General features: G+C 41.0%; 1 protein-coding gene across 2 annotated transcripts in view; it reads right to left on the reverse strand.

Moving 5' to 3' along the window:
- TMPRSS15 (transmembrane serine protease 15) overlaps window positions 1-25,402 on the reverse strand; it is a 302,887-nt gene that overhangs the window by 230,347 nt on the left and 47,138 nt on the right. The window contains exons 1-5 of one of the 2 annotated variants that reach the window (XM_069945652.1): window positions 22,292-22,485; window positions 17,177-17,244; window positions 12,747-12,898; window positions 11,165-11,212; window positions 594-713 (exon numbers count right to left, since the gene is read on the reverse strand). In XM_069945652.1, coding sequence (XP_069801753.1) covers window positions 594-713; window positions 11,165-11,212; window positions 12,747-12,898; window positions 17,177-17,211 — 355 coding nt within the window. In that variant the 5' untranslated portion in view covers window positions 17,212-17,244; window positions 22,292-22,485. Of the gene's footprint in view, window positions 1-593; window positions 714-11,164; window positions 11,213-12,746; window positions 12,899-17,176; window positions 17,245-22,291; window positions 22,486-25,402 lie in introns of those variants that run through there. The other variant, XM_069945651.1, reaches the window with a different exon arrangement.

Consider the following 25,402-nt stretch of genomic DNA (forward strand, 5'->3'; position numbering starts at 1 on the left):
TCAGCAGCCACCGCTAATCAAATGCCGAACGCTTGGGTTCGGATGGACTCGAGCATGCTCCAGGTTCGCTCATCTCTACCTGTGACATGTCGGAGAAATGGAGAACATGAGGTGATGCTGTTTTAAAACAGTACATAGGGGATGTGTGAAGAGAACTCAGAACTTGTAAGTCTACTGCGAATATGAAATCCATAAAATCAATATTAATGCCAAGCATGGGGCTGTATGTTCAATATATGGATGTCTGTCATTATTATGACCTATTAATAGTTGTTTTTCTATTACACTCAAAATTGCTATTATTATTCACATATGTTCACAATTATTATTCATCTATAATCCACATTTACTTTACAAACAGCCTCCATCGTGAGGATCTGCTTGCTGTGAAATGATATAATTCATCACGAGTAATATCACAAATAGCTTTCAGTAACCGTAGCGCCTATTGTTACAAGCAAAAATGTGTGTGTGTGTATATATATATATATGTAAATATATATATATATAAATATATATATATATATATATATATATATATATATATATATATATGATAAAACATAATTGAATGACACTGTATTCCCTCTTACCACATGTGCTGTTATATTCATCGGAGCCATCTGGACAATCAGGCAATCCATCACAATAGCGGGACTCTTGTATACATGTTACAGCATCATTACACATTTTCTGGAGGGGTGGACAATGAGCTGTGAAAAATATAATAAGATCATTCTCAGTATGGATATTTCATTTTACATATTTGTATGTGAAATTGCATGTTTTCTTCCTGAACGCTATCATGCATTGGGTGACAGAAATACTGCTTACAATTGTACAAACACCATTAAATAACATACTTAACATCTATCGGAAAACTGCACTTTAAAGGTCATTGCTTTTTCACTGTGGGTTTAGATGTTACATATAGCTTGAGGGTGATTGCAGATAATACTTTGTGTGGATATTTTATCTATCACATATCATTTAAAGGGGTATTCCCGTATTGAGAATATACATTCCAAGATAGCGGATAACCAGTTGATCGTAGGTTCTCCCCTAAAACCTCAAGAATGGGGAACCCAGTCTCCTTTTTACACTGCTGCTCGGTTCATTCTCTATGGAAACTGTGAAAGCAGTCAAGTGCAATGTTTAGCTGTTTCCAGTAGCTCCAATAAAGAATGAATGGAGTGGTGGGATGCATACATGAGCCCCCAGTTCATTCAAATTGGAGACTGGAGTCCCTATTGTTGAGATCTTAGGGAGGGCGTCATGTTCTCAACCGCTGCAATAAAGTAGTTATCCGCTATCCTGTAGGTGGAGATCCCTGTTTGCCAGGCAGCCTTAGAGTTGCATCTTACTTCTTCAGCTACCAGTAATCAAATGCTGCACACTGGGGTTTGGATAAACCCGAGTGTGCTTCAGATTCGCACATCTCTATTAACTTTGTAATATTTTGTATTTTTATAGTGTTTATATTTCACGTTTTTCTGATATAGACTATGTTCACACGTTTTTTCAGCTCCATTTAAAAATATGTCCGTTATTTTGAGTCTAAAATAACGGACGTTATTTAGCTGTCTGGACTCCCCTTAGTGCAATGACTGGTGTTTGTACATTATTCTAGTTTGGGGCTACTAATTGGACTTTGGGTGTGGCTTAATTGAAAAGTCCATTGAATTTAATAGTAAAAAACGGAGAAAGAAAAAATGTGAACAACTAATAAAAAACGTCCGCTGTTTGCAAAAGATGTCCGAAAATAACGATTCTGTTAATTATTTTAACGGCCGTGGTAAAAACGTCTATTATTCAATACATTGTGTGCATTGGACGTCCGTCTTCCCATTGACTTCAATGTATTGCCTTTGCAGTCAGTTAAATTGCGGACGTTTTTTAAATATCAAAATCAGACACTTTTCCTCTATTTTCGATGAAAAAATGCTTTACAACCCATAGAACGGGATATACAGTATTTTACTGATCTGCAACAAGGACATACAGTATTTTGAGACTTTGAAACATACTTGATATTGGAAGCATTGGAGAAGAAGACCTAAAGGGGGTATTCTGCTCAAACATAACTTTAGATAAGTTGCTGCCCATGGTCAGACTAAAAATTCCTTCCATACTTGTTATTATCTATTCAGTCTCCTTCCACCAGTTCTTAGCTGCTGCTTTCTGCTGAAGAAAAAATACTGTGTAACGTTTTCTCTCCGTTTCTACTTCCTCTCCCTCCCTTCCAAGTCCCTATCTGCAACTTTGTAGCAACTTTGTAATGCAGATGAATAATCACAGTGAGTGATCAGCAACTTGACCTCAGATTAATCCTTTCAGCATTACAAATAAGCTACAAAGTTGCGGATACAGCCTGCCAAAGACTTGGTTACATCAGCAGTCTAGGAAGGGAGGAGGTAGGAGAGGAGGTGGAAAGAAAAGCTCACACACTGTTTTCTGTCTGCAGTGTATGCAATAGCCTGACAGGATATCTGAGAAGACTTCTGCTGGGGAAGCAGCACTTTTTATAGTGGGGGATAAACGCCCACCTCAAGCTGCAAAGATCAGCCGTGGCAGGAAGTGGGACAGATGGAAGCAAAAGTGATGAAAGTCATTTTTTCATGTTATAAATTCTGAAATTACTTAATCTTAAATCTTTTGCTATGAATATTACATGGAATGAAAATTATTACTCCACCTAAATGTAATCTATCCCCAATGTAATTAACAATGTAGTAGGAAAGTGAACATTTATCTCTGCCAAGGCTCCAAATTTTCAAAGATTCAAACTTCATCTGAAAAATTCTAAAAATCAACAGAAGAGCTTCGTAGGATGGATAATCTGACAATTCTATAGCTATGGTTGTCAGGCTGTGCCTCCCTAACAACTGGATAAATGAAGCTCGGCATGGATATTAGTGAAGGACAATACAGCATGACATCACCCACTTTTTTTTTTTTACTGAAAACACTATGGGGGGGATTTATGAACACTGGTGTACAAGTACGCCAGTCTAACATTAGGCCCCACCCTATTTTTCCCCGTCAGGATTTACTAAGAGGCACACGCCTCTTAGTAAACCCAGCCGGACGGGCGCCCGAACCTGCGCCCGGCATACTAAATCTACACTAAACGTACACTTGCTTCCAGCAGGTGTAGATTTGGATCATGCTCGCAGGTGTATATCATGATAAATGAGGGACCCCCTTTGTTTAATAATAATAAATAATCACAATTATTTAAAAAAAAGGTATACATATTTTTTATACGACTATCCATGAATTGTGTCAGGTATTACATCTTAAAGAGGTTAGAGGTTAGAAAAACCTCAGCTATTTTTTTTTTTACAAGAACAGCTGCACCCCTGTGGTTGTGTGAGGTACTACAAATCAGCTCTATTAATTTAAGTCTGGCGGATTATAAAATCCTGGAGCTGGCAGGGGCAGGGGCAGGGGGAAAATTGATCCCAAGTACTAACTTGCCTCTGCCCATGCCCACAGTTAGCAGCGGGGCCGACCACAGGACCCCTGCCGGGCTTTGGGATCTCTGGAGCTGAGCATACTTGCAGAGCTTTTCAGGTTTGTCAGCATTCTTGGAACCTGAATGCTCGGAATTTGTCTCCCAACACCTGGAGAAGTTGAATGCCACCTTAGGGGTGCTGGGAAAACATCGATAAAACCTATGGCTGTATCCGTATTTTCCAGGACTCCCCAGGGCGGCAATCAACTTCTCCAGCTGGCAGGTTTCAAATGCCGAACATTTTGGGTGGAGAAAATTCTGCCAAACCCAAACAGTTCAGCAAATCCACCTAATACTACTCTTGAACCCATTCAGCTATATATATATATATATATATATATATATATATATATATATTAGCTACTGTATATAAATGGCAATTTTACTGGTATAGTCTTATTATTGGAGCTAATATAGCTATTATATCAGCCCTGCAAGTTATATATATATATATATATATATATATATATATATATATATATTTTTTTTTTTTTTATTATTTTTTTTTTTTTTTTCTTATTCTAACACAATTAAGTTTTATGTCAATGTTAAGCTTTATTTTTTTTTATACTGATATAAAAATTAAGATTCTGTGAAAATCTCAAAAGGAAACAAAACACTTGCACACTACCTGTGCTGCTTTCATTACTAGTCTGTTCTATCTGCAGAATATAGACAGTGATTAAGAATTACATAAAACAATTCAGCATTGACTCTCAAGAACAAAGAAGCTAAAACCATGATGGACTAAAAAGCATTTTTATCTTATCTGGACTATTTATATAATGCTGGCTGGAACCACAGAATCATTATATCGAGCTCGACAATAAAACACAATTATATTAAAACACGCTTTTAATTTTCAACCATTAAAAAAGAAACATTTGGGTTGTTTGTTCCATCACTAAATGGTTACCTAGTGAACAACTCTGAAGAGGCACTTTATACGCCACAAAGATAAGGCAAACATGAAATATGATTAGATGTTTTATTCTGGGAAATACATAAGCCATTGTTGTAAGCACCAATTTTAGTTAAACATTTCAATAGAAATAATTACTGTAATAATAATGCTAACAACATGTAGAAAAAGAGTATATTATATATAATAGGATATAACCAGGGACGGCTACAGGCTTAAGTAGGCACTTGTGTGATAAAATTCCAGGCCCTTACGTCTTTTTTCTTTTTTTTTTTCCATCCACTCAGTACACTTTACACCAATAATGGCACCAGTGATACAAAGAGCATATTCATGAGTATAACTATCACCCGCCACGCACATATCCACCTGTGCCATAGACTCCATCCTATGGTCAGGCAGATTCTGCCATCTGCGTAAGAATGAATCTGTTCATTCTTCATGTGGACGGCAGAATCTGCCTGTGCATAGAATAAAGTCTATGGCACAGACGGATATGCATGCGGCCGCAAGTGAGGGCGAGCTGTGGAATCCGCAGCGGAGATACGCCAGGATTCCATAATGTGCACTTATCCTCACAGTGGAAACATTAAATAAAAGCTATATTGTCTGAGCAGCCCCCCAAAACCACTGGCACTGGACAGCCCCCCCTAAACCGCTGTATTGCCTGGACAGCTTACCCCCCCAAACTGCTGGTACCATTTTGATATCCTGTCTGAGGCATGTCTGGTTCTGGGATTTAGGGTAAAAACTACTTATTTCGGTGGTGCAGTCCGGTGCCAATAAAGCGGAGTCTAGAGCATCCGCGCCCTGCAGCGCCTCTCTTCTGGATATGTCTGTGACAGGACATCAAAATGGTATCGCCGTTTTGGTGGAACCTTTCAGGCTTTAAGGCCATGCTCACTCAACGTTCTTTTAGGTATAATTTTTTTGAAAGCTATCGTTTTGAGGGGCAAATACAGCTGCAAATAATGATCATGCTCTTCATTTAGGGCCATAATTATATGGCCCTATTTGTGCCTGAAAATGATGGCCTTCCAAAAATATGTGATAAAAAAAAACATTGTGTTAACATAGCCTAAAAAGAACTCACCCTAAGAGGGCGGCCGTTACAGGTTGTAACCCCTTTTTACTGGAAAATTTTGGCTACTGTATTTGTCCAGATAGCCAGATTTATTTTTTTTCCTTTTGTTTTGCACTTGCTTGCAAAAATATTTGGAAGTTTGTTTATTTATTTATCTATTTATTACACAACTATCTAGTCATCAATCCAGCACGCAGGCCCGGATTTGTAGCTATAAGACATTGTTTCAAGGGATTTTTAAATAGACATGTCAATATGAGCTTCAAAAATATACTTTATTTTCAAGCAAAATGAGCCTCCAGTGTTAGATCAGCTAGATCAGGACAAATTTGAGAAATTGGAGGTGTGGTTTGTCATGTGCTATGCATAAGAGAAATAGCCTGAGAAAGCCTCCACTATGTACCTTTAAACTAAGCATATCTGCCTAAGGGTATATTCACACGAACGGGCTCGCAGCGAGATTCTCGCTGCGAGCCCGGCAGGTCCTGGCAGTTCCCATACACTACATACTTGCTGCGGTCTAAACGACCGCAGCGAGTATGTAATTATACCGCCCTTAACCCCTTCTGCTCCCGGCCGGCTCCCCCGCTGTAAGCATACTTTACCTGTCCTTGCTGCACGGGTCCGGCGTCCTGCTCTCCTGTCCGGCCAATTAGTGTGTTGCCCAGCCGCAGCCACTGATTGGCCGGACGGGAGAGCAGGACGCCGGACCCGTGCAGCGAGGACAGGTAAAGTATGCTTACAGCGGGGGAGCCGGGCGGGAGCAGAAGGGGTTAAGGGCGGTATAATTACATACTCGCTGCGGTCGTTTAGACCGCAGCAAGTATGTAGTGTATGGGAACTGCCAGGACCTGCCGGGCTCGCAGCGAGAATCTCGCTGCGAGCCCGTTCGTGTGAATATACCCTGAAGAGGATTCACACTCTAAGTCAAGGCTTCCTTCTCATTCCTTCCTGCCCATAAAGCTTAAGGCCCTATTGCACGGAACAATTATTGGCCGTATTTGGCCGATATTGGCCGTTACGGCTGATAATCGTCCCGTGGAACAGAAGGCAACAATCAGCCGACATCGTTATGCGTCGCTGCGTGGAATAGGAGCCGCAGCGGCAGCAGCAGACCGCCACTATCCCCTATAGGCTGCCCGGATGATCTAGTGAGCAACAGGGCAGCCCCACCCCCCCACGGCCCCTCCTGCACTCACCCGCTTGCTGATGCTGCATATAATGGCGGCAGCAGCGAGCGGGGAATGAGGAACAACTTCTACCAGCTTACAGCCCAACACCGTGCAGGATGCTTGGCATACTTCACCAAGAAGCCCATGTATGTGGACTACTGGCAAACTGCTCACCTCCGATTCCACCCACTGAAATGGAAAGAGGGAGAAAAAGGTACTGTGACAGAGCTCAGTAACAGGAACCAGTAAAATCGCACTCTAAAGGGTTAATCTAACAAAAAAAACATAGTTATTTAGAAATCTTTTGGAAAGACAGTTACACTTTAAATATCATAGAAAAATAAACATCAAAAGAATCAAAAACAGGTGAAAGCCAACTCGAGAAACAATAGGGAACAAAGATTGATAGATAAATCACTCAAGGTAAAAGATTCTAAAGGCATAAAAGAACAGCTTAGTATAGTTATTATAGCTCCAGCAGAAAGGTTTCTTGGCTGCATTTATCTTGCATTCAGTAATAACTCTACAATAAATTTAATTGTATGACAGGACAAGTCTAAATTATGATATTTGAGCACCGAGTCTCACTTCAGCCATTTACAGCTGGATAAGAAATGTCACATTATATCACCCCTTGGTAGAGCAAAGTGCCACAAGATTGGGTTTAAAATATCTGTACAGCGGCATATAAATGTTTGTAATTTTATATAGCGATACATCTAACTATGCATGAGTTTGGCCGCAGCATATCTTTGTAAAGAATTGGGCTATTTCGTTCTCCTATACTCCCCGCTGTAAATATATATGAGTTTTTATATGGCATTTTTATATTGTTTATACCAGATTTACCAGATTACTGAAGCCAAGCCGAGCGCTGCACATGATGTCCTGGAACGTCTGAGCATTAATCATCGGCGGGTTCCCTTCTTACATAGATTATCCTTAAAAATTAAAGTGCCATTCTTCCGAATGAGCGTTTATCTCCTAGTTACCGTAAGATGTGCCAACCTTTACTTATTCACATCATGAAAGTAATCTCATAATCTCATTCATCATAATAATGGGGCCCTAGGTGACAGTGTTTATTGTAATCTATGGAAGGAGGTTTGTTACAGTTTGTGCCCGTAATAAAATAATTACAGAGGACATGACATGTAAGAGAGCTAAGTTTGTTTGAACGGCAAGTACATCTACCACATTATCTTCACTCACATAATTATTATAGCAGGGTTGGGAATTTTTAATTCCCTTTGACCTTGTACACGACTCACTGGGCATACTCACAATTTTCTCCCATAAAAGTCAATGTTTTTTTCTACTTCTAATCTCATGATTGTAGGTATATATGCGGTATATATCTACTAGTAACATATTTAAAGGGGTAGTACGACATTCAAAAATCCTTTAGGCAACCCTGCCTAATTTAAAGTTATATAGAATTCAAATGTAGTTATCTACCCCTTTTTGCCCAATGTACCCACTGCCAGAGGACCTGCTTCTTCCTTCTTCTATCTTCACTGTCCACCCCCATTCCAATGTTCCAGTGCCATTTTGTGTCAACCCGTTATTGACACACATCATTAGAGTGGGAAAAGCCTAGTCTTGAGACAGAAGAGAGAGACCTCCCCCCCATCTCTGTGACACATTCCAATGACACCACTCCCCCCTGCAGCTATTGGCTGAGCATTATTACAGAGATGTTTTGGAGGAACAAGGCAGACTTTGGAAAAAATTGTTAGGGCAAAGTGGGCAGAGAACAGCAATTCAGGGTGGGACTAGGAGGGTTCTAGCCGCTCAGAGAGAGATGGGAGACGACCCATTTTTGGCCAAAAATAGAGCGATCTGCAGAGCGGCTAATGGGCCACACGAGGTGTGAAAACGGGGGAGAAGGAGCCTGCAAACTTCTAAACACCAATGGTATAGTGTGATTTTCTTTTTATAGGGTAACCCCTTTAACACTGACTCTGGTTGACATTGTAAGACGTTTGATTAGGGTTTAATTGATGTGTAGATTTGAGCAGGTAGAATAAAATGTGCAAGACTTTAGCCTCTTGGGGGGGGGGGGGGGGGCTAACATCACAATCCAGGGATGCAACTTTTCCACTAAAATCTTCAAAGCCAGTCATTAAAACTAGATAATCTTGCTCTTAGCCAATCCTTCATATGTTACCCAAAAAGATGAACATGATATAAGAAGGTGAGAATGTGATGGAGAATATTGGATTAATGAAAAGCAAGAAGAAGGAACAAAGTGACGTAAAAATAGATGGGTAAATGAAGGTATAATTATCTGGGTATTAAAGTTTATCCATCCATAATTACCTTGCATAAGAGTTATAACTATTTTCTGTCTCTGAGACTGAAACCCAATAGCCTTGGGATCATGTATATAACTTTGTACCTCGACAGCTTGTTTTGTGTATATTTACTTATAAAGAAGTTTTTCTTTCCAATGTTTCTTATTGAAAAAGAAAAACAGCAACATTGGAACAAAAACATTCTGTCATAAATGAATATGCACAAAACAAGTTGGTGGTATAGAAAGCAATTAGCATGCACTGGAATATTATCTATGCAAAGTTTGCCAAACTTCAAAGCAAAGTTCAGGTGTGTCCAAACTGAACCCAAACTTTGCTGCGAAGTTTCGCGAACTACCCGAACTTTTAAAAAGTTTGTTCATCTTTAGTCAATTATTTTTTTTATTTATGACAGGCACACTGTCACTACACTCAAACACAAGAAAGAGCTATCCACTATACTTTCTATTCACTTCTAGCTCTTGAAGTTAGCCACTTACTAAGTTATAACTTTGACAGTGTCAGGTCTTGTGTCAAGTATTATAAGGAAAATGAAGAAAATACATCAATGTAAACAATTCATAGAATTTCCAAACCAAGAGATGTGTCCACCCTTACCTTTCCTTAAGTTAAGAATTTCTCATAGAACCAATACTACGCAATATCATGACATCTATATCCAATGTTATCAGAATACTCAAAAGTCTTCTGAAAACCACTTGGGGGCACCAATAGACAAACGCAGCATACATAACTAGCAGAATTAACAGTCAGATTTGGTGTGTTAATGTATCTAGGTAACATGCTACCACTTTGACTGTTACCTCTACTGCCTCTAAACCTCCTAGGCAAATTTATGCAAATATAGATATAGCAAAGAGAACAATCAGATTTACTGCGTTAGCACATCTAGTTAATTTGCTGTGACTTTGACTGTTAATTCTGCTACATCTGTATATATTAAGTGACAAATTAGCAGGAAATCATGTTGTAATAAGCATACATGTTAGAATAAGGACACATCTGTGTTACTCTATTAACATCTACCAAGAAAAGACAGTGGCTTGGCAGTGATTGTATACTACCATGTAAGGTGGACATGTATGATAGTTTTTAACAAGGCCAGCTGATTCATTGGACTCACTAACTAACTAGTGAATTAAATGGATTGAGGCCTAAACCAAGTTTCAGCTATGTTCACACAACGTGAACACCCGGCCAGGTCTCAGCCCGGGTGATCTTTCTGGCCGCGGAGCTCTGATGCGGGCGCATCAGCGCGCGCCCGCATCAGAACTTCCCATAGCCCACAGTGAAGCAAGCGGCCGGAGACGCCTGCTTCACTGTGTGAACTGACAGGTCTTTCTGCGTAGAAAACTGACATGTCAGTTTTTTCCGGTGCCGCATGGAATCCTGGCCGGAGCGCATACGAAGTGTGTACGCTCCGGCCGGGATCCCATTGTTCCACCACTCAAAACTACGTCCGTAGTTCTGCGGCGAGAACTACGGCCGTAGTTTTACGTAGTGTGAACATAGCCTTAAACAGTTAAATGGGTTTTATGAGATATTGGAATCTTCAACTTAACAAAATAAAAGGTAAAGATGGACACATCGATAAAAGTATGATCATAAACAGTAACCAGACAGATCATTGCAAGCAGCAAAAAGTAACATGTGGTTACAAATCACGTTACTACCAGTAGAAGTAAAAGTAGCAGCAAAGACCTTTAAAGATTGCAGGGTCTAACTAGACTTTTTTTTTTTTTTTTTTGCTAATGGCCAAAGTGATGGGGAAAGAGTACTTAAATGCCCTGGACAATTTGGCCCTATGGAGGGTGGAAATCATGGTCAGAAGAGTGCAGTAGGTAGAGCAAGAGCTGGAAGGACAATACCAGGTACCTCCACAGGTGAGCCAGCAAAATGTTACACAAACAGGTTTAGCAGCATTGGCAATCAAGCAAATGTATTGTCATTGTCAAGTGACACTTTTTCTAAGTTATGACCCCCCCCCCCCCGTAATCCTCAGATGGGAAAGACCTTGATGCTTTTTGCCAAGAGTGCCCAATGTTAGGCTATTGGGTGCCTACAAAAAACAGAATCAATAGGAAAAAAATCCTCTATTTGGGGTTTGTTTGAATCTTTGCATTTGTTTCCCAAGAACATATCACTACTTACCCGCAGTAGTTGGTCTGGCAGGACTTGCTGTAGTATATGGTTGTGGATCTGCAAAATCAACAGATTCTATTTATCATTAAAGCAAAGATCTTTCATATCATTCAACAACCTCAATAATACTGGCCAATTGATCACAATGATATAGATATAGATATAGAACTTCAAAACTGCCAAATAGTAATACAGCTGCTACATAGTTGCATATGCAAAATGTTTTACAAATGTTTTAAATGTAAGGTCATTTTCACATATTTAATGGAGTATACCATACATCATCATTATTGTTATTTGTTAGGAATGTTACTTTGCCCTCCTCGGTCTGTGCCAGGCAGCCGAGGAAGCGCTGAGTTTCTGTCTGTTTTTTTGCACTGAATTGTGTTTGACTTACCAGCTACAACTGTCTTGCCTCTCAGACTTCTGACACTGGTTAATGCACTGTTAGGTCTGTTCAGCTGAACTTGGTGCTGGGATCAGGGCTGGTCCAATCAGCTGCTGGACCCAGTCTCTGATCCTGGTTAAATAGCAGCTAGCTTCTCACTTCCCTGCTTGCAATTAGGTTTCACACCCTGGTCCCAGCTCCCCCTGTCTATTCCTGCGATCCCTGTTCTAATTTCCTTGCTATTGTTTACCTGTTACCTGACCTCTTGCTTCGTCCTCTGACCATCTGTTTGCCTCAACTTTGAACTGTGTTGCTCATTTGGTTCTGATCCGGCTTGTCGTTTATTCTCTTGTTGAGTATGTTTGTCTGTCTTGATGTGTGTCACTTACCCAAAGTAGGGAGTGCCTTTGTGGTTGTCTGTGGCCGCCAAGGGCCAATCAAGGCAAGTAGGTAGGGACAGTGGGTGGGACTAGGTTCAGGGTTCACTGTCTTGTACTGTCTCCTACCTACCCAGTCCCTGACATTATTATTATTATTATAATTATTATTATTATACATACATTTTACTGAATGCGCAGTGAAATATAGAAAAACTATACTACTGATTTTCTTGTGTCTACATCACACAAGGACCTTTCTGCTCAGCCAATCAGTAGTCATAGAGGTGCTTTACTTTCTACCTGATTGGCTAAGCTAGACAGTTCTTGTGTAACACATACGCAAGGAACTGCAGTATGGTTGGAAGGGGGGGGCTGACATTTACCTACACTTAGACCACACATAAATAAGTACAAAAAATTCTGAATATCCCTTTAAGTTTTTATAGCATTTCAGGAGAATGGATAATGGATGTGACTGGTAATAAGTAATCAGTATCACTTAGGTCACAGATATGGCTCTTTTATGCAGTATATACTGTACTTTTGTGTAATATCTAATGCTTGATCCTAAATTTTAAAACAGATGGATGAATAAAGAGGCGAAGACTGAATGTCATTACCGTAGTTCAAGTTACCTTTCATAGCTAGAAAATAACAATGGAGACTCATAATGACTCATGCTGGGCATTTTATGGCTAAAATTGCAGAGCAGCCGTTCCACAGACTTTTTTGAATTTAGACAAGTCTTATAATTGTTGTTGTTCTGATTGGCTGTAACTGTAAACTAGTTGCTAATAGACAAAGTGTATTGACTGCTAGTTACCTGTGATGGTTATCGTTGACACATCAATAGTGTACTTTGTTGTGAGCTGTGAATAGTTTCCCTGAATGCCGATAGTTAGCGAATGCTGAATATTTTCTTTTGATTGCACTTTTGTAAATTGTGCAGTAAAAACCACAATGACGCTGCCATTTCTGAAAATAAAGGAGACAAAACTAAATGATTCCTGTAAAAAGCTATGGAGCTTGAGTATAACAGAGCAAAAATTCTCCAAATTTGTTATTATTGGCCCTATAGAATAAATGTAGCAAGTCAGTTTTGCCATTGTTGCCTCACAAAACTGCAGAATTATCATATTTTATTTTGACTTCATAATAAAAGATGAGCGAAATTACAGTAATTTGGGTATGTGTGTATTTTGAGAATATGGATGCGACCCTAGAGTTGCCTGGAAAACATAGCTTCAGACTATGGTTTATGACTGTATCCATGTTTCCGGCAGCCCTAATGGTGCATCCATCTTCTCCAGCCAACAGGAATCAAATACTGAGAGTTCGAGTGATGCCAACATAACTGTAAATTTGCTCATCTCTCTTCATAATACATGGTGAAGTACACAATGTAAAATTAAAGATGCTATTAAAACATACAACAAAAATGTCTAATAAAAAATAAATATATATACTGTATATATATATATATATATATATATATATATATATATATATATATATATATACACACACACAACTGGGGCATGGGAAAAGTCACAGGGTGCGGTTAAATACCTACATAATAAAAATCAAAGAAAGAACACTTAGAATATTAGCTTTTAGTACTAGTACCTATTCTCCAAAATAACCCTTCCCTCAAAATAAGCCCTAAATTAATTTTGCAGGGTTTTGGAGTAGCCCTACTCCCAACATAAGCCCTAGGTACAGTCAGCAAGTTTCCAAGTTTCCAGTTGCTCATCTCTAATGTATTGTATAGGTAACAGCACCTTTTTGTTTGCAGAAAACATGAGTTGTTGACAAGAAAACAACATGTAAGTGTTTTATGCTGCCTGTTGTTTGGACAGCATGAAACTGATGACAGGTTCAAGTGCAGATGCCTATTGATAAGTACTACTGTAGTGCAGTACCTGAAAGTACATAGGAGCTTCTGATATTTATTACATGGACATTTGGTCTGTCCTTCAAAGATCAGAACTCAGTAAAAAATATATTTTTCATTTCAGACCTTTATAAATGTTTAAAGAGACATGCAAGTACATGGCCTGAGGGGTATGGTATGAAGCAGGAATTCACTGAAAACCAAAGAGAAGATCTATTTCCGTAGTGTATCAGTTTTGCTCAGAACATTCCAGGTACTTTCACACAATGGATTTTTCCATAGGAATAATGTGTTGTGATTGTCAGTCTTCCCTGGCTTTGATTTGCAGTTTCATCACACAGAGGCAGATTAAAGCCCTATTCGAGGGGCAGATCAGCCTTCGGTTATTCAACGAGGTTTCTATGTAGAAACAGGGTAAAGACGGGACATGTCAGATTTTGATCGGTATGAGAATATGTCTGTATGGTAGATCGTAATGAGATGCATGTGAATTTCACATGCATTCTAACAAGGAATGGTATGTGTTAAAATCTGTGTTAAAAGAAATAAAAAAACAAGTAATCTATAACTTATATCAGACAAATCTAACTTTATAATCTAGAAGCTGCCATAGATATATACACAGATAGACAGGAGACAAATATTGGGCGGGGGGGTTCTTCAATACAACAGATAGAGATAAAGTAGTTCCGCTATAGCAGCCGTAGCGGCTGCTATGGGGCCCGCTGCATCAGGGGGACCGGTGCAGATTCTGTAATGTACCGGGCCCGATAGATAAATAGATAAAAACATAATGCAGCACAGCAACAAAATCACAAAAAAAAAAAAACATTTCAACCAATCAATTGCCATTTTCAAGCGTGAAAATGTGATTGAAAATGGTGATTGATTCGCAGAAATGTAGAGTTGTGATTCTGTTGCTGTGCTGCACTATGTTTTAATTTCTGCACTTTGATGGAATAAACCATACTCTGAATTAAAGTTGGAGTGCTGCAAAGTATCTGCTATCTGATATACGTTGGTCTGTCTGCAGGACCAGACTTGCCGGCATGATCCTTGTATAAAAACCTGAACTGAAGTGTTGCAGATAGATACAGTAGATACATACTGTAGATAGATAGATAGATAGATAGATAGATAGATAGATAGATAGGAGATAGATAGATAGATAGATAGGAGATAGATAGATAGATAGATAGATAGATAGATAGATAGATAGATAGGAGATAGATAGATAGATAGATAGATAGATAGATAGATAGATAGATAGATAGGAGATAGATAGATAGATAGATAGATAGATAGGAGATAGATAGATAGATAGATAGATAGATAGATAGATAGATAGATAGATAGATAGATAGATCATTTATTTATACCCATTTTATTAACCAGAATATGATATTTCCCCAGTTACATATCATACAGCATGTCTATGCTTCACCCAATTCTCTCGGCAAATGACAGAATCTGAAAATAATAATGATTGCCAATTGTTGGGAATATAAATGCAATTAAGTGTGGCCTGGATTAATTCCATTGTAATGAGGAACTAGAAAGAACATTGCATTTACAAATATAAGCAGCTTCTAATTTAGAGAAGTGAAACGAAATTACTTATGTTTGCTAAATCCTACAGTGTCATTGCCTATTGAATAAATAGTTTGCTGCCATTCTGCAATTTCTGACTTTTCTTAGCCCATTATCTCCGCACAGGGCAGATTATTATGCTGACATTTTTTACTCAAATTGGATTCCAAGCATGTAATTCTCAAACAAAAGCATACAGTATTGCACAATCCCCAAGATTAATAGTGTAAAAATGATGGAGGTCAATGTAAATTTCAGCTATTCAAAAAAGTTTTCTTTGGAACCTAGATTTTATGAACTGAGCCAACTTTCTTCACAGTAAAATGTCTACTAGAAAACAGTCACTATCCACAATTGTGTATTAGTCTTCCCATCGAGATAAATGCGATGTGTAGAATGTGAGCTTGTACATTTAGAGTTGAGCGAAGAGGCCAAACTGTTCGGGTTCAGCAATGTTCTCCAAACACAAACGTTCCGCATTTGACTCCCAGCAGCTGAAGAAGCTGGATGCCGCCCTAAGGAGTCCTTGGAAACATAGATACATCAAACCTCTACAGACGCGGTGCTGCCGAACCTGAACAATTTGGCCTCTCTGCTCAACGTTATGTACATTGTGTAGAGGCCCTGAGCTGGTTGGTCTTATTACTTGAAGTTAAAGGACAACTCCACCCAAAATGTATTTTTTAATATGTTATTACTTATGGAAAGTTAGACAAATTCCTAAAGTACATTTATTATGGGAAATGCACAAATAGTACTGCTTACCTTAATTTAGTAGATCTGGCAGGGTTTAGATTCTCTAAAAACAATGACATCACAAATCAGTTGTAATTCCTAAGGAGAATCCAGCAGGGGGTGCCCTATATGTAGAAGTCTATAGCACTGTATTGTCTGTAGAAGTGTATGTAATGTAAGAGTGGTTACAGTACACTATGCCTTATTGATTGAATATGACGGCACCGAGCAGGGAGGGAGAGAGGTGCCCGTGCATCTAAATACCTCGCCCTCCCTCCCTGCTCAGTGCTGTGGGACACATATACACTGTACTACTCCTCCCATCATGTGCTCATAGTATGAGCAGATGATGGGGGAAGAGTACCAGGGCCATCCCCATCATCAGATCCCCCAGCTGACGCCAAAGTATTCCATAAACGTATTCAATCAATAAAGTATAGTGTACTGTAACTACTATTACATTACATACAGCTCCATAGACAACACAGTGCCATAGATTTCTACATATAGTGCGCCCCCTGCTGGCCACTTCTTAGGAATTACAACTGATTTGTGACCTTACTTTTTTAGAGAATCTGAACCCTGCTTGATCTACTAAATTAAGGGAAATAGCACTATATGTGCTTTTCCCATAATTAATGTACATTAGGAATTTGTCTAACTTTCAATAAGTAATAACATATTAAAAAATACATTTCCTTTAAGGGTCATAGTTCAACATTGGGGCTCCCTCTACTGCAGGGAAGGGGAACTTTGGGCTCTCCAGCTGTTGCATAACTACAATTCCCATCAAAGTTTTAGCATAATGGGAAATTATAGTTTTTCAACAGCTAGAGGGACGAAGGTAACCAATTTGTGGTCTACTGCCTAATCATTCAAACAGATCAACCTTGATAGAAAACATCCCAATTTTTTTCTGACTTTTTCTGACATCTTGTAAAATTATATTGCTGTAAAGGAAATAGCCAATTTACACTGAAAAAAAAAAAAAAAAAAAAAACATTGCATAGAGTATGTGAGTCTTCTCTCCCTACCTGAATTCCAAAATTTCAGCATTCCGATATTCCATGTTCAATTGACTGGCTTGAAAAATTTCATTTATCTGTTCAATGAAATACAATAGATTCATATTTATTGTATATAAAAAAATATATCATATATTTATAAATATCAATGGAACTGGAAGGATAGTGCAGTCGCTACAGTCACTGATAACAAACAAGTATCAAGTCAATTGGATCTCACAATTTACTTGAACTTTCTTTGCATTTCACTGAGCTCTGGGAGTCTCTTCTGTTAGGCCGGGACGACATGTGCAGGTCCTGCCGGGTTTACTAAGAAGAGTGCACCTCCTAATAAATCCAGCTGAGTAAATGGGGGGGTGTCTTGGGGGGTGTCTTGATACATGTCCCTCACAGTGTGCATTTTGCTCTTGTTTAATTTTAACAACATTTTACAAAATTGCTAGATTGCAGAGAAGACTCAAGTAAGTGGCACATGACTTGCATTAGCGAATCAAAATTGGACTTATTTGCAAATGTTGCTTCACAGCCCTTAGGATGGGTCCACACTATGTTTTTGCAATCCGTTTTTTTTCATCCGTTTTTGCAGAAAACCAGGCACCCTCTTCTCTGCCGAGAAGGGGGCAGCTTGTTCAATGCTTCAGTCTCTCATTGTTTACAATGGGATTTGTTACTGAAGTCGAGCACTCAAATATGAAAAAAATGCTTGACTCGAGATACGAGCACTCAAGCATTTCAGTGCTTGCTCAGCACTATTAAAGGGGTTGTCCAGCAAAAATATTTTTCTTTCAGATAAACTGATACCATAAAGTTATATAGATGTTTCATTTATTTCTATAAAAAAATCTCAAGTCTTCCCATACATAGTTTTTGTATGTCCTGCAGGAAATGTTTTATTTTCAGTCTGACACAGTGCTCTCTCTCTGGTCGAGACTGTCTCAGTTCTTTATGAATCTTCATAGAAAACCTCTCCTCCTCTGGACAGTTCCTGTCTCGGCCAGAGATGTCAGCAGAGAGCACTGTGTCGGACTGAAAATGTCCTGCAGGACATACAGCAGATGATAAGTATGGGAAGACTTGAGATTTTCTAATAGAAGTAATTTACAAATCTATATAACTTTCTGACACCATTTGATTTGAAAGAAAAGAAAATCCCTTTAATTAAGGACATATGACGTACCCGTACGTCATATGTCCCCAGTAGGTGTTCAGAGCGGGGCCGCGCGGTGACCCCGCTCTGAACCGCCGCGATCCCGCATGTAGCCCGGGACCGCGGCTATTAGCGGGCACTGTCTGATCGCCGTGCCCGCTAATCAAGTAATCGGAGGCAGCTGTCAAAGTTGACAGCTGCCTCCGATTACCGGAGGCAGCCGTTCCCTGGTGTCTAGTGGGGGAGATCGCTCCTCTGGGACGTTGTCCCAGAGGAGCGATCTCCGTGTCTGCATTTGGCTGGGGTCCGCTCCAAGATGGCACCGACCCCGGCTCGGCACTTGTTTGTTTTCGGCTGCAGCATCCGAAAGCAAACGAGTGCCGATCTCATTGATCTTTGCTGTATATCTATACAGCAAATATCTCAATGAGAGACCACAGTGTATATACTAGAAGTCCCCTAGGGGGGCTTCTAGTATATGTGTAAAAAAATAAAATAAAATTTCACCACACTTTGAATTTTTTTCTGGTTTCGCAGTATACTTTATGCAAAAATTCAGCCTGCCATTGCAAAGTACAATTAGTGATGCAAAAAAATAAGGGCTCATGTGGGTTTCTAGGTGGAAAAATTCAAGTGCTATGGCCTTTTAAACACAAGGAGGAAAAAGCGAAAATTGGCCCATCCTTAAAGGGTTAACTTTGGATGATGGGATACATTTGTAAGTGTCAGTTCTCCCTATCACATAGAGGTATACCTTATAATAACAGCCTTCCGCTGCTTCTCCATAGTTCACTTCTTACCTTCAGAGTGAGACCCAGTGAGGCACTTATTTTACACTGGGTGTCCCTCTGGATGGAGGTAGGAGCTAAAGAGGCACAGTGAAGCTTTTCTCATGAAGTAAAGCTGTATGTAATAGGGGAAATGGGCGTTTGGAAACCTATTCTGGTACCAGAATCAAAATAGATGCATATTAAAAGAATTATTAAATTACTAAATTTACACAACTGACGCCCTTCACTGGAGGTACACCCTAATTCAATAAACAGTAATTATGATCAGTTCTCTCCAAGATTTGCTTCTGATGGCCACCACTTTAAGGGTACTGTATGTTCACACCGTGTGGCGTAACACCCATAGCATTTCTGCAGGTAAATCCAGAACAGCAAATGTCCACTAAATTGTATGGATTTGGGTGTACTTTGATGTGGATTTGCTGTAGTCAATTTACATTAGAAGTCAATGTGGGTTTAAAAAATAGATTTTTTCCCTACAGCATATGGATGAGATTTCTCAACTAACACAGTTGTTCTTGTAGGACCCGTCAGGTAAATATTTTTGAAAATACATTAGTATTTGCCTCCTTCTCCTGATATGCTGCACTTTCTCAACCAATGTGAACATCTGGTTGGCATATAGATATATTGTATACAGTATGTATAGTGATATAGTACATACCATAGTCAGACCAGAGCAGAATGGTGTTTGGTAACCAAGACCATGGACTGCCAATAATGGAAGGAAAAGAGCAGCATATCAGGTGAAGAAGGAAAGTTTGCTAAATGAAAGTATTTGCAAAAATAAAAATATTTTACTTGAAAAGTGCTACAAGTATAACTATGAGATAGGAATACCTCTTTAGACCATATTCAGACATCGCGTAACACGGGCTGTTCTGTGACCTGGCCAGGTGCGCCCGCATCCGAATTCACCACTGCACATGAAGGAGCGTGTGGCCGGAGCAGCATGCTCTATTGTGCGAACTGGCAGGTTCTCTATGGCTGCTATTCAATGACATGTCAGTTTCTCATGCGACCGGATGAAAGCGTATACTATGTGTTTATTCACAGACAACGTATGGTTTGTGGAAATCACGTCCGTTGTCGCAATTTGCAACAACGGCCGTGATTTATACAAACCTTATGTTGTGTGAACATAGCCTTTAAGTAAAAAGCTGCAAAATTTTCACACAATACCTTTAGAGCTTGTCTACTTTTCTAAGCATTGCCCCAAGGAAGCTCCTATTGATATCAATGTGAGCTTTGAAATAGGCATATATTATTATTATTATCATTATTATCATTATTATTATTATTACTACAACATCTACATGGCAAATTCAGAGTTGATTTTGTGGTGTTATTTACAGCATGGTTTTTATCAGTGTGAACATGCTCTTAGGCCGATTCTGGAAACTCCTCCTCCGCTCCAAAAAAAACAAACAAACAAAAAACTATATACAATCAGTGAACATATTGCATGCAGAACTATGAAGCAGCAGTACCGGAAGTGAATATCACATATTGAATTGTATACCATAAGTGTACACTACATCCAGTGTCGGACTGGGGTACCTTGGGCCCACCAGGGAAATTGATTCTAGGGGCCCACCCTACATACATATACTGTACATAACCGATGCCAAACCTCTCATGTTAGTACAGTGTGCTAATTCTTTTACATAAATCTGATTTATGTACATTTGGATTAAGGAATAATCTGACATTGTACACATGCACATATACTGAGATACACACAGATACACACACACCTTCCATACATACATCTAATCATACACAGATACACACACACACACACACACACACACACACATATACCTTCCATACATACATCTAATCACACACAGACACATACTTTAAGGGCACTACTCGGCTCTTAAGGCCCTATTGCAAAGAACGATTATTGTATTTGTCCAATATCGGCTGTTACGGCCGACAATCGTCTTGTGTAATAGAAGACAATGATCAGCCGACATGAACCATGTCACCTGATGGTTGCAGTCGTTTGTCTTTCAACATGTTGACAAATGACAAATATAGCAGCGATCTGCTGCCGTCGCCCCGTGGAATAGGAGCAGCAGCAGACCGATGCTATTTAAACTGAAGGTTTCTGGTTTATTATAAATGTATGCAGAGTGCAGGTATAGACCCTACATAGAAGTATATAGAGTATATACACTCTCTCTCATCTATGTGTTACTACATACAGTCTATACGCTTATCTGTACAGTCTACATGCACACTGCATACATCTATAATAACATCTATAGGAAACTTCTAGAGAGCTGCAGGCCATTAGAGTCTCTCTATAAACATCTATAGAACTACATTATATAATATACACTATGGGGAGATTTATCAAACATAGTGTAAAGTGAAACTGGCTCAGTCGCCCCTAGCAACCAATCAGATTCCACCTCACAGACTCTTTGGAAAATGAAAGATGGAATCTGGTTGCTGGGGGCGACTGAGACAGTTTCACTTTACACCAGGTCCCCCTATATACATAATAGGTGTGCACACACACACACACACACACACACACACACACACACACACACACACACACACACACACACACAAACACACACAGATAACCACACTACACACACACACACAGATAACCACACTACACACACACACACACACACACAGCCACACTACAGACACACACACAGCCACACTACACACAGATAGCCACACCACACACAGATAGCCACACTACATACACAGTCACACTACACACACAGTCACACTACACACACAGATAGTCACACACAAATAGCCACACTACACACACAGATAGCCACACTACACAGAGTCACACTACACACAGTCACACCACACACACAGCCACATTACACACACAGCCCCACTACACACACAGATAGCCCCACTACACACACAGATAGCCACACTGCACACGCAGATAGCCACACTGCACACAGATAGCCACACTGCACACACAGATAGCCACACTGCACACACAGATAGCCACACTGCACACGCAGATAGCCACACTGCACACGCAGATAGCCACACTACACACACAGCCACACTACACATACTGTACACACACAGCCACACTACACACACAGATAGCCACATTACACACACACAGATGACAAGGATACACAAATAAACAGACACTCACACACACTGACCTACTTATGCACTTACTGACACACTGACTGCTTTATGCAGGAAGTTTCAGGGCCTCCATTAGTCTTCATCTCCACCATCATCTTCTGTGCAGCCTGCAGCCTCTCCCTCTTCTCCTCGCACCGACAGCACAAAGCAGCAGGAGGGGGGAGACATGACTGCAGGGGGAAGGGGGATGGAGGGGGCTGCTGTGGCTTCTCTGTGCAGCTTTCAGCATGTTCCTGCTGCCACACTAGGGTTTGTTTACTGCAGGGAGGAGGGAGCCTCTAGTGACAGGCAGGAAGAGAGCCAATCAGGAGCTGATTAGGACGGACTGTACCACTTACAGTGCAGGGGGAGGGGGGTCCATGACTTTACAGTGGTGGAGTAAAAGAAGGGGCCCTGCTGCCGTTCTTTAATCACTAGAGCACCATGGAAGGCAGCTGAGGGCCCCCTGATCTCCTGATCATAAGGAGAGGCTGAACAGGAGGCCCACCTCCAGCACAGGGCCCTTCAAAGGGGGGCGGGCCCACCGGGGGATCCCCCAGCTCCCCGGTGGTCCAGTCCGGCCCTGACTACATCTATTAGGCTGGGTTCACACTACGTTTTTGCAATCCGTTTTTTTTACGGATGAAAAACTGATGAAAACAACTGATGCATTTGCGTGCATCTGTTTTGATTTGTATTTCTATTGACTTCCATTATAAAAAAAACTAATCAAAACGTATCCGTTTTTTTAATGGACACAAAAATGAGGTTGACTACGTTTTTGTGTACGTTAGGGAAAAAAAACAAAAACTTTTTTTATAATTGAAGTCAATGGAAAAATGGATTAAAACGGATGCACACAAATGCATCAAAAAACGGATTGCAAAAACGTAGTGTGAACCCAGCCTAATAGATGTAGTCAGGGCCGGACTGGACCACCGGGGAGCTGGGGGATCCCCCGGTGGGCCCGCCCCCCTTTGAAGGGCCCTGTGCTGGAGGTGGGCCTCCTGTTCAGCCTCTCCTTATGATCAGGAGATCAGGGGGCCCTCAGCTGCCTTCCATGGATTCCACGGATTGCAAAAATGGATTGCAAAAACGTAGTGTGAACCCATCCTTGGTAACTTTGAGGTGATGGCAGAGAGAGACCCCCTAATAGTGCCAGGCTTAATGACCCAATAACACTGTTAGCATCAGGGATCCCCTCTCCATCATATACTGCTCCCTATGGGATCCCCCATACACTGATCTCATATATACTGCTCCCATAGGTCCCATCTGCCATATTGTGCTACCATGCCCCCACTGCACATATGCTGCCAGTGGCGGTCTTTGGCACCAAGCACCCCAAGCGATCGCTTGGGGCCCCCAATATCCAGGGGGGCCCCCACGCCCCGCTCTTGTGCTCAAAACCGCTGGACAGGGCCGCTGCCCCGCTCGCTCCTGCCATCTGAACTGTAACTATGAGCACTCGTAATGAGCGCTCATAGTTACATGCAGCAGCACTGGCAGGGCGGGAGACATTGGCTCCCTTCCTGTCAGTCACTCTTGTGGCTGCAGGAAGGGTTTTCCCTGCGGTCACAAGTGGCAGCTTTGTCCTTGTGGTGCCGGCGCTCCAGTGACATCACTGGAGCATCGGCGCCAGGACAAGGGGAGTGCGGCCTCTTGGGATCGCAGGGAAAACCCTTCCTGCGGCCACAAGAGTGAAGAGAAGAGGAGACGCCCGGACCCAGGTAACAGGTGAGTATAAGTGTTTGTTTTATTGTGTTATATACTATATGGGAGGGGGAGCACACAGGGGTCTGTTTAACTGAGGGAGCGCACATCGGGGGTCTATATAAATAGGGGGAGCACACAGGGGGGCTATATAACAGGGGGAGCACACAGGGGGGCTATAGACTACTGGGGCTTCACAGAGGGGTCTATATACTACTGGGGGCAGCACACAGGGGGTCTATATACTACTTGGGGCAGCAGAATGGGGCCTATTTACAACTTGGAGAGCACACAGGAGGTCTATATCCAAGTGGGAGAGCAGACAGGGGGGCTATATACTACTGGGGGAACATACAGGGGGTCTATATACTACTTGTGAGGCACACAGGTGGTCTATATATAACTGGGGGAGCACACAGGGGTGTGTATACAACTGGGGCAGCACACAAGGGGTCTATATAATACTGGCGAGGCACACAGGGGGTCTATATACTACTGGGGGAACCACACAGGGGGTTTATATACTACTGGAGGAGCACACAGGGGTCTATATCCAAGTGGGGGAGCACACAGGAGGTCTATATCCAAGTGGGGGAGCACACAGGGGGCTAAATACCCCTGAGGGAGCACACAGGGGGCCTATATACAGTGGGGGAGCAAACAGGGGGGTATATACAACTGGGGGCAGCACACAGGGGGTCTATATACAACTGGGGCATCACACAGGAGGTCTATATACTTCTGGGGGAGCACACGGGGGGGCTATATATAACTGGGGGAACACACAGGGGTTTATATACTACTGGGGGAAGCAAACAAGGGGTATATACTACTGGGGGCAGGACACAAGCGGTATATACTATTGGGGGCAGCACACAAGGAGTATATATTACTGGCGGTAGCGCACAAGGGGTATATACTACTGGGGCAACACACAGCGGTCTATTGTTTTGGAACGCGTGTCGAGGGGGGGGGGGGGGGCCCAGACATAACTTCGCTTGGGGCCCCAGAAATGCCAAGACCGCCCCTGTATGCTGCCACATATAATAAGCTCCCTATACACTGCCACCCCAGATACTGTTCTCTCATCTCACATATGCTACACTTGTTTCCCACCTCTACCCTGTCACTATTCCCTCCTCTCTGTAGGCTATCTTCTGTATGCTATAAATAGATGTTTTCTGTATGCTATATACAGATGTCTTTTGTATGCTGTATATACTGTAGATGTCTTCTGTATACTGTGTATAGATGTTTTCTGTATGCTGTATATAGAGGTCTTCTGTATGCTGTATATAGAGGTCTTCTGTATGCTGTATATAGATGTCTTCTGTATGCTGTATATAGATGTCTTCTGTATGCTGTATATAGATGTCTTCTGTATGCTGTATATACATGTCTTCTGTATGCTGTATATAGATGTCTTCTGTATGCTGTATATAGATGTCT

The sequence above is a fragment of the Dendropsophus ebraccatus genome, chromosome 11, assembly GCF_027789765.1.
Source record: "Dendropsophus ebraccatus isolate aDenEbr1 chromosome 11, aDenEbr1.pat, whole genome shotgun sequence".
NCBI lineage: Eukaryota > Metazoa > Chordata > Amphibia > Anura > Hylidae > Dendropsophus > Dendropsophus ebraccatus.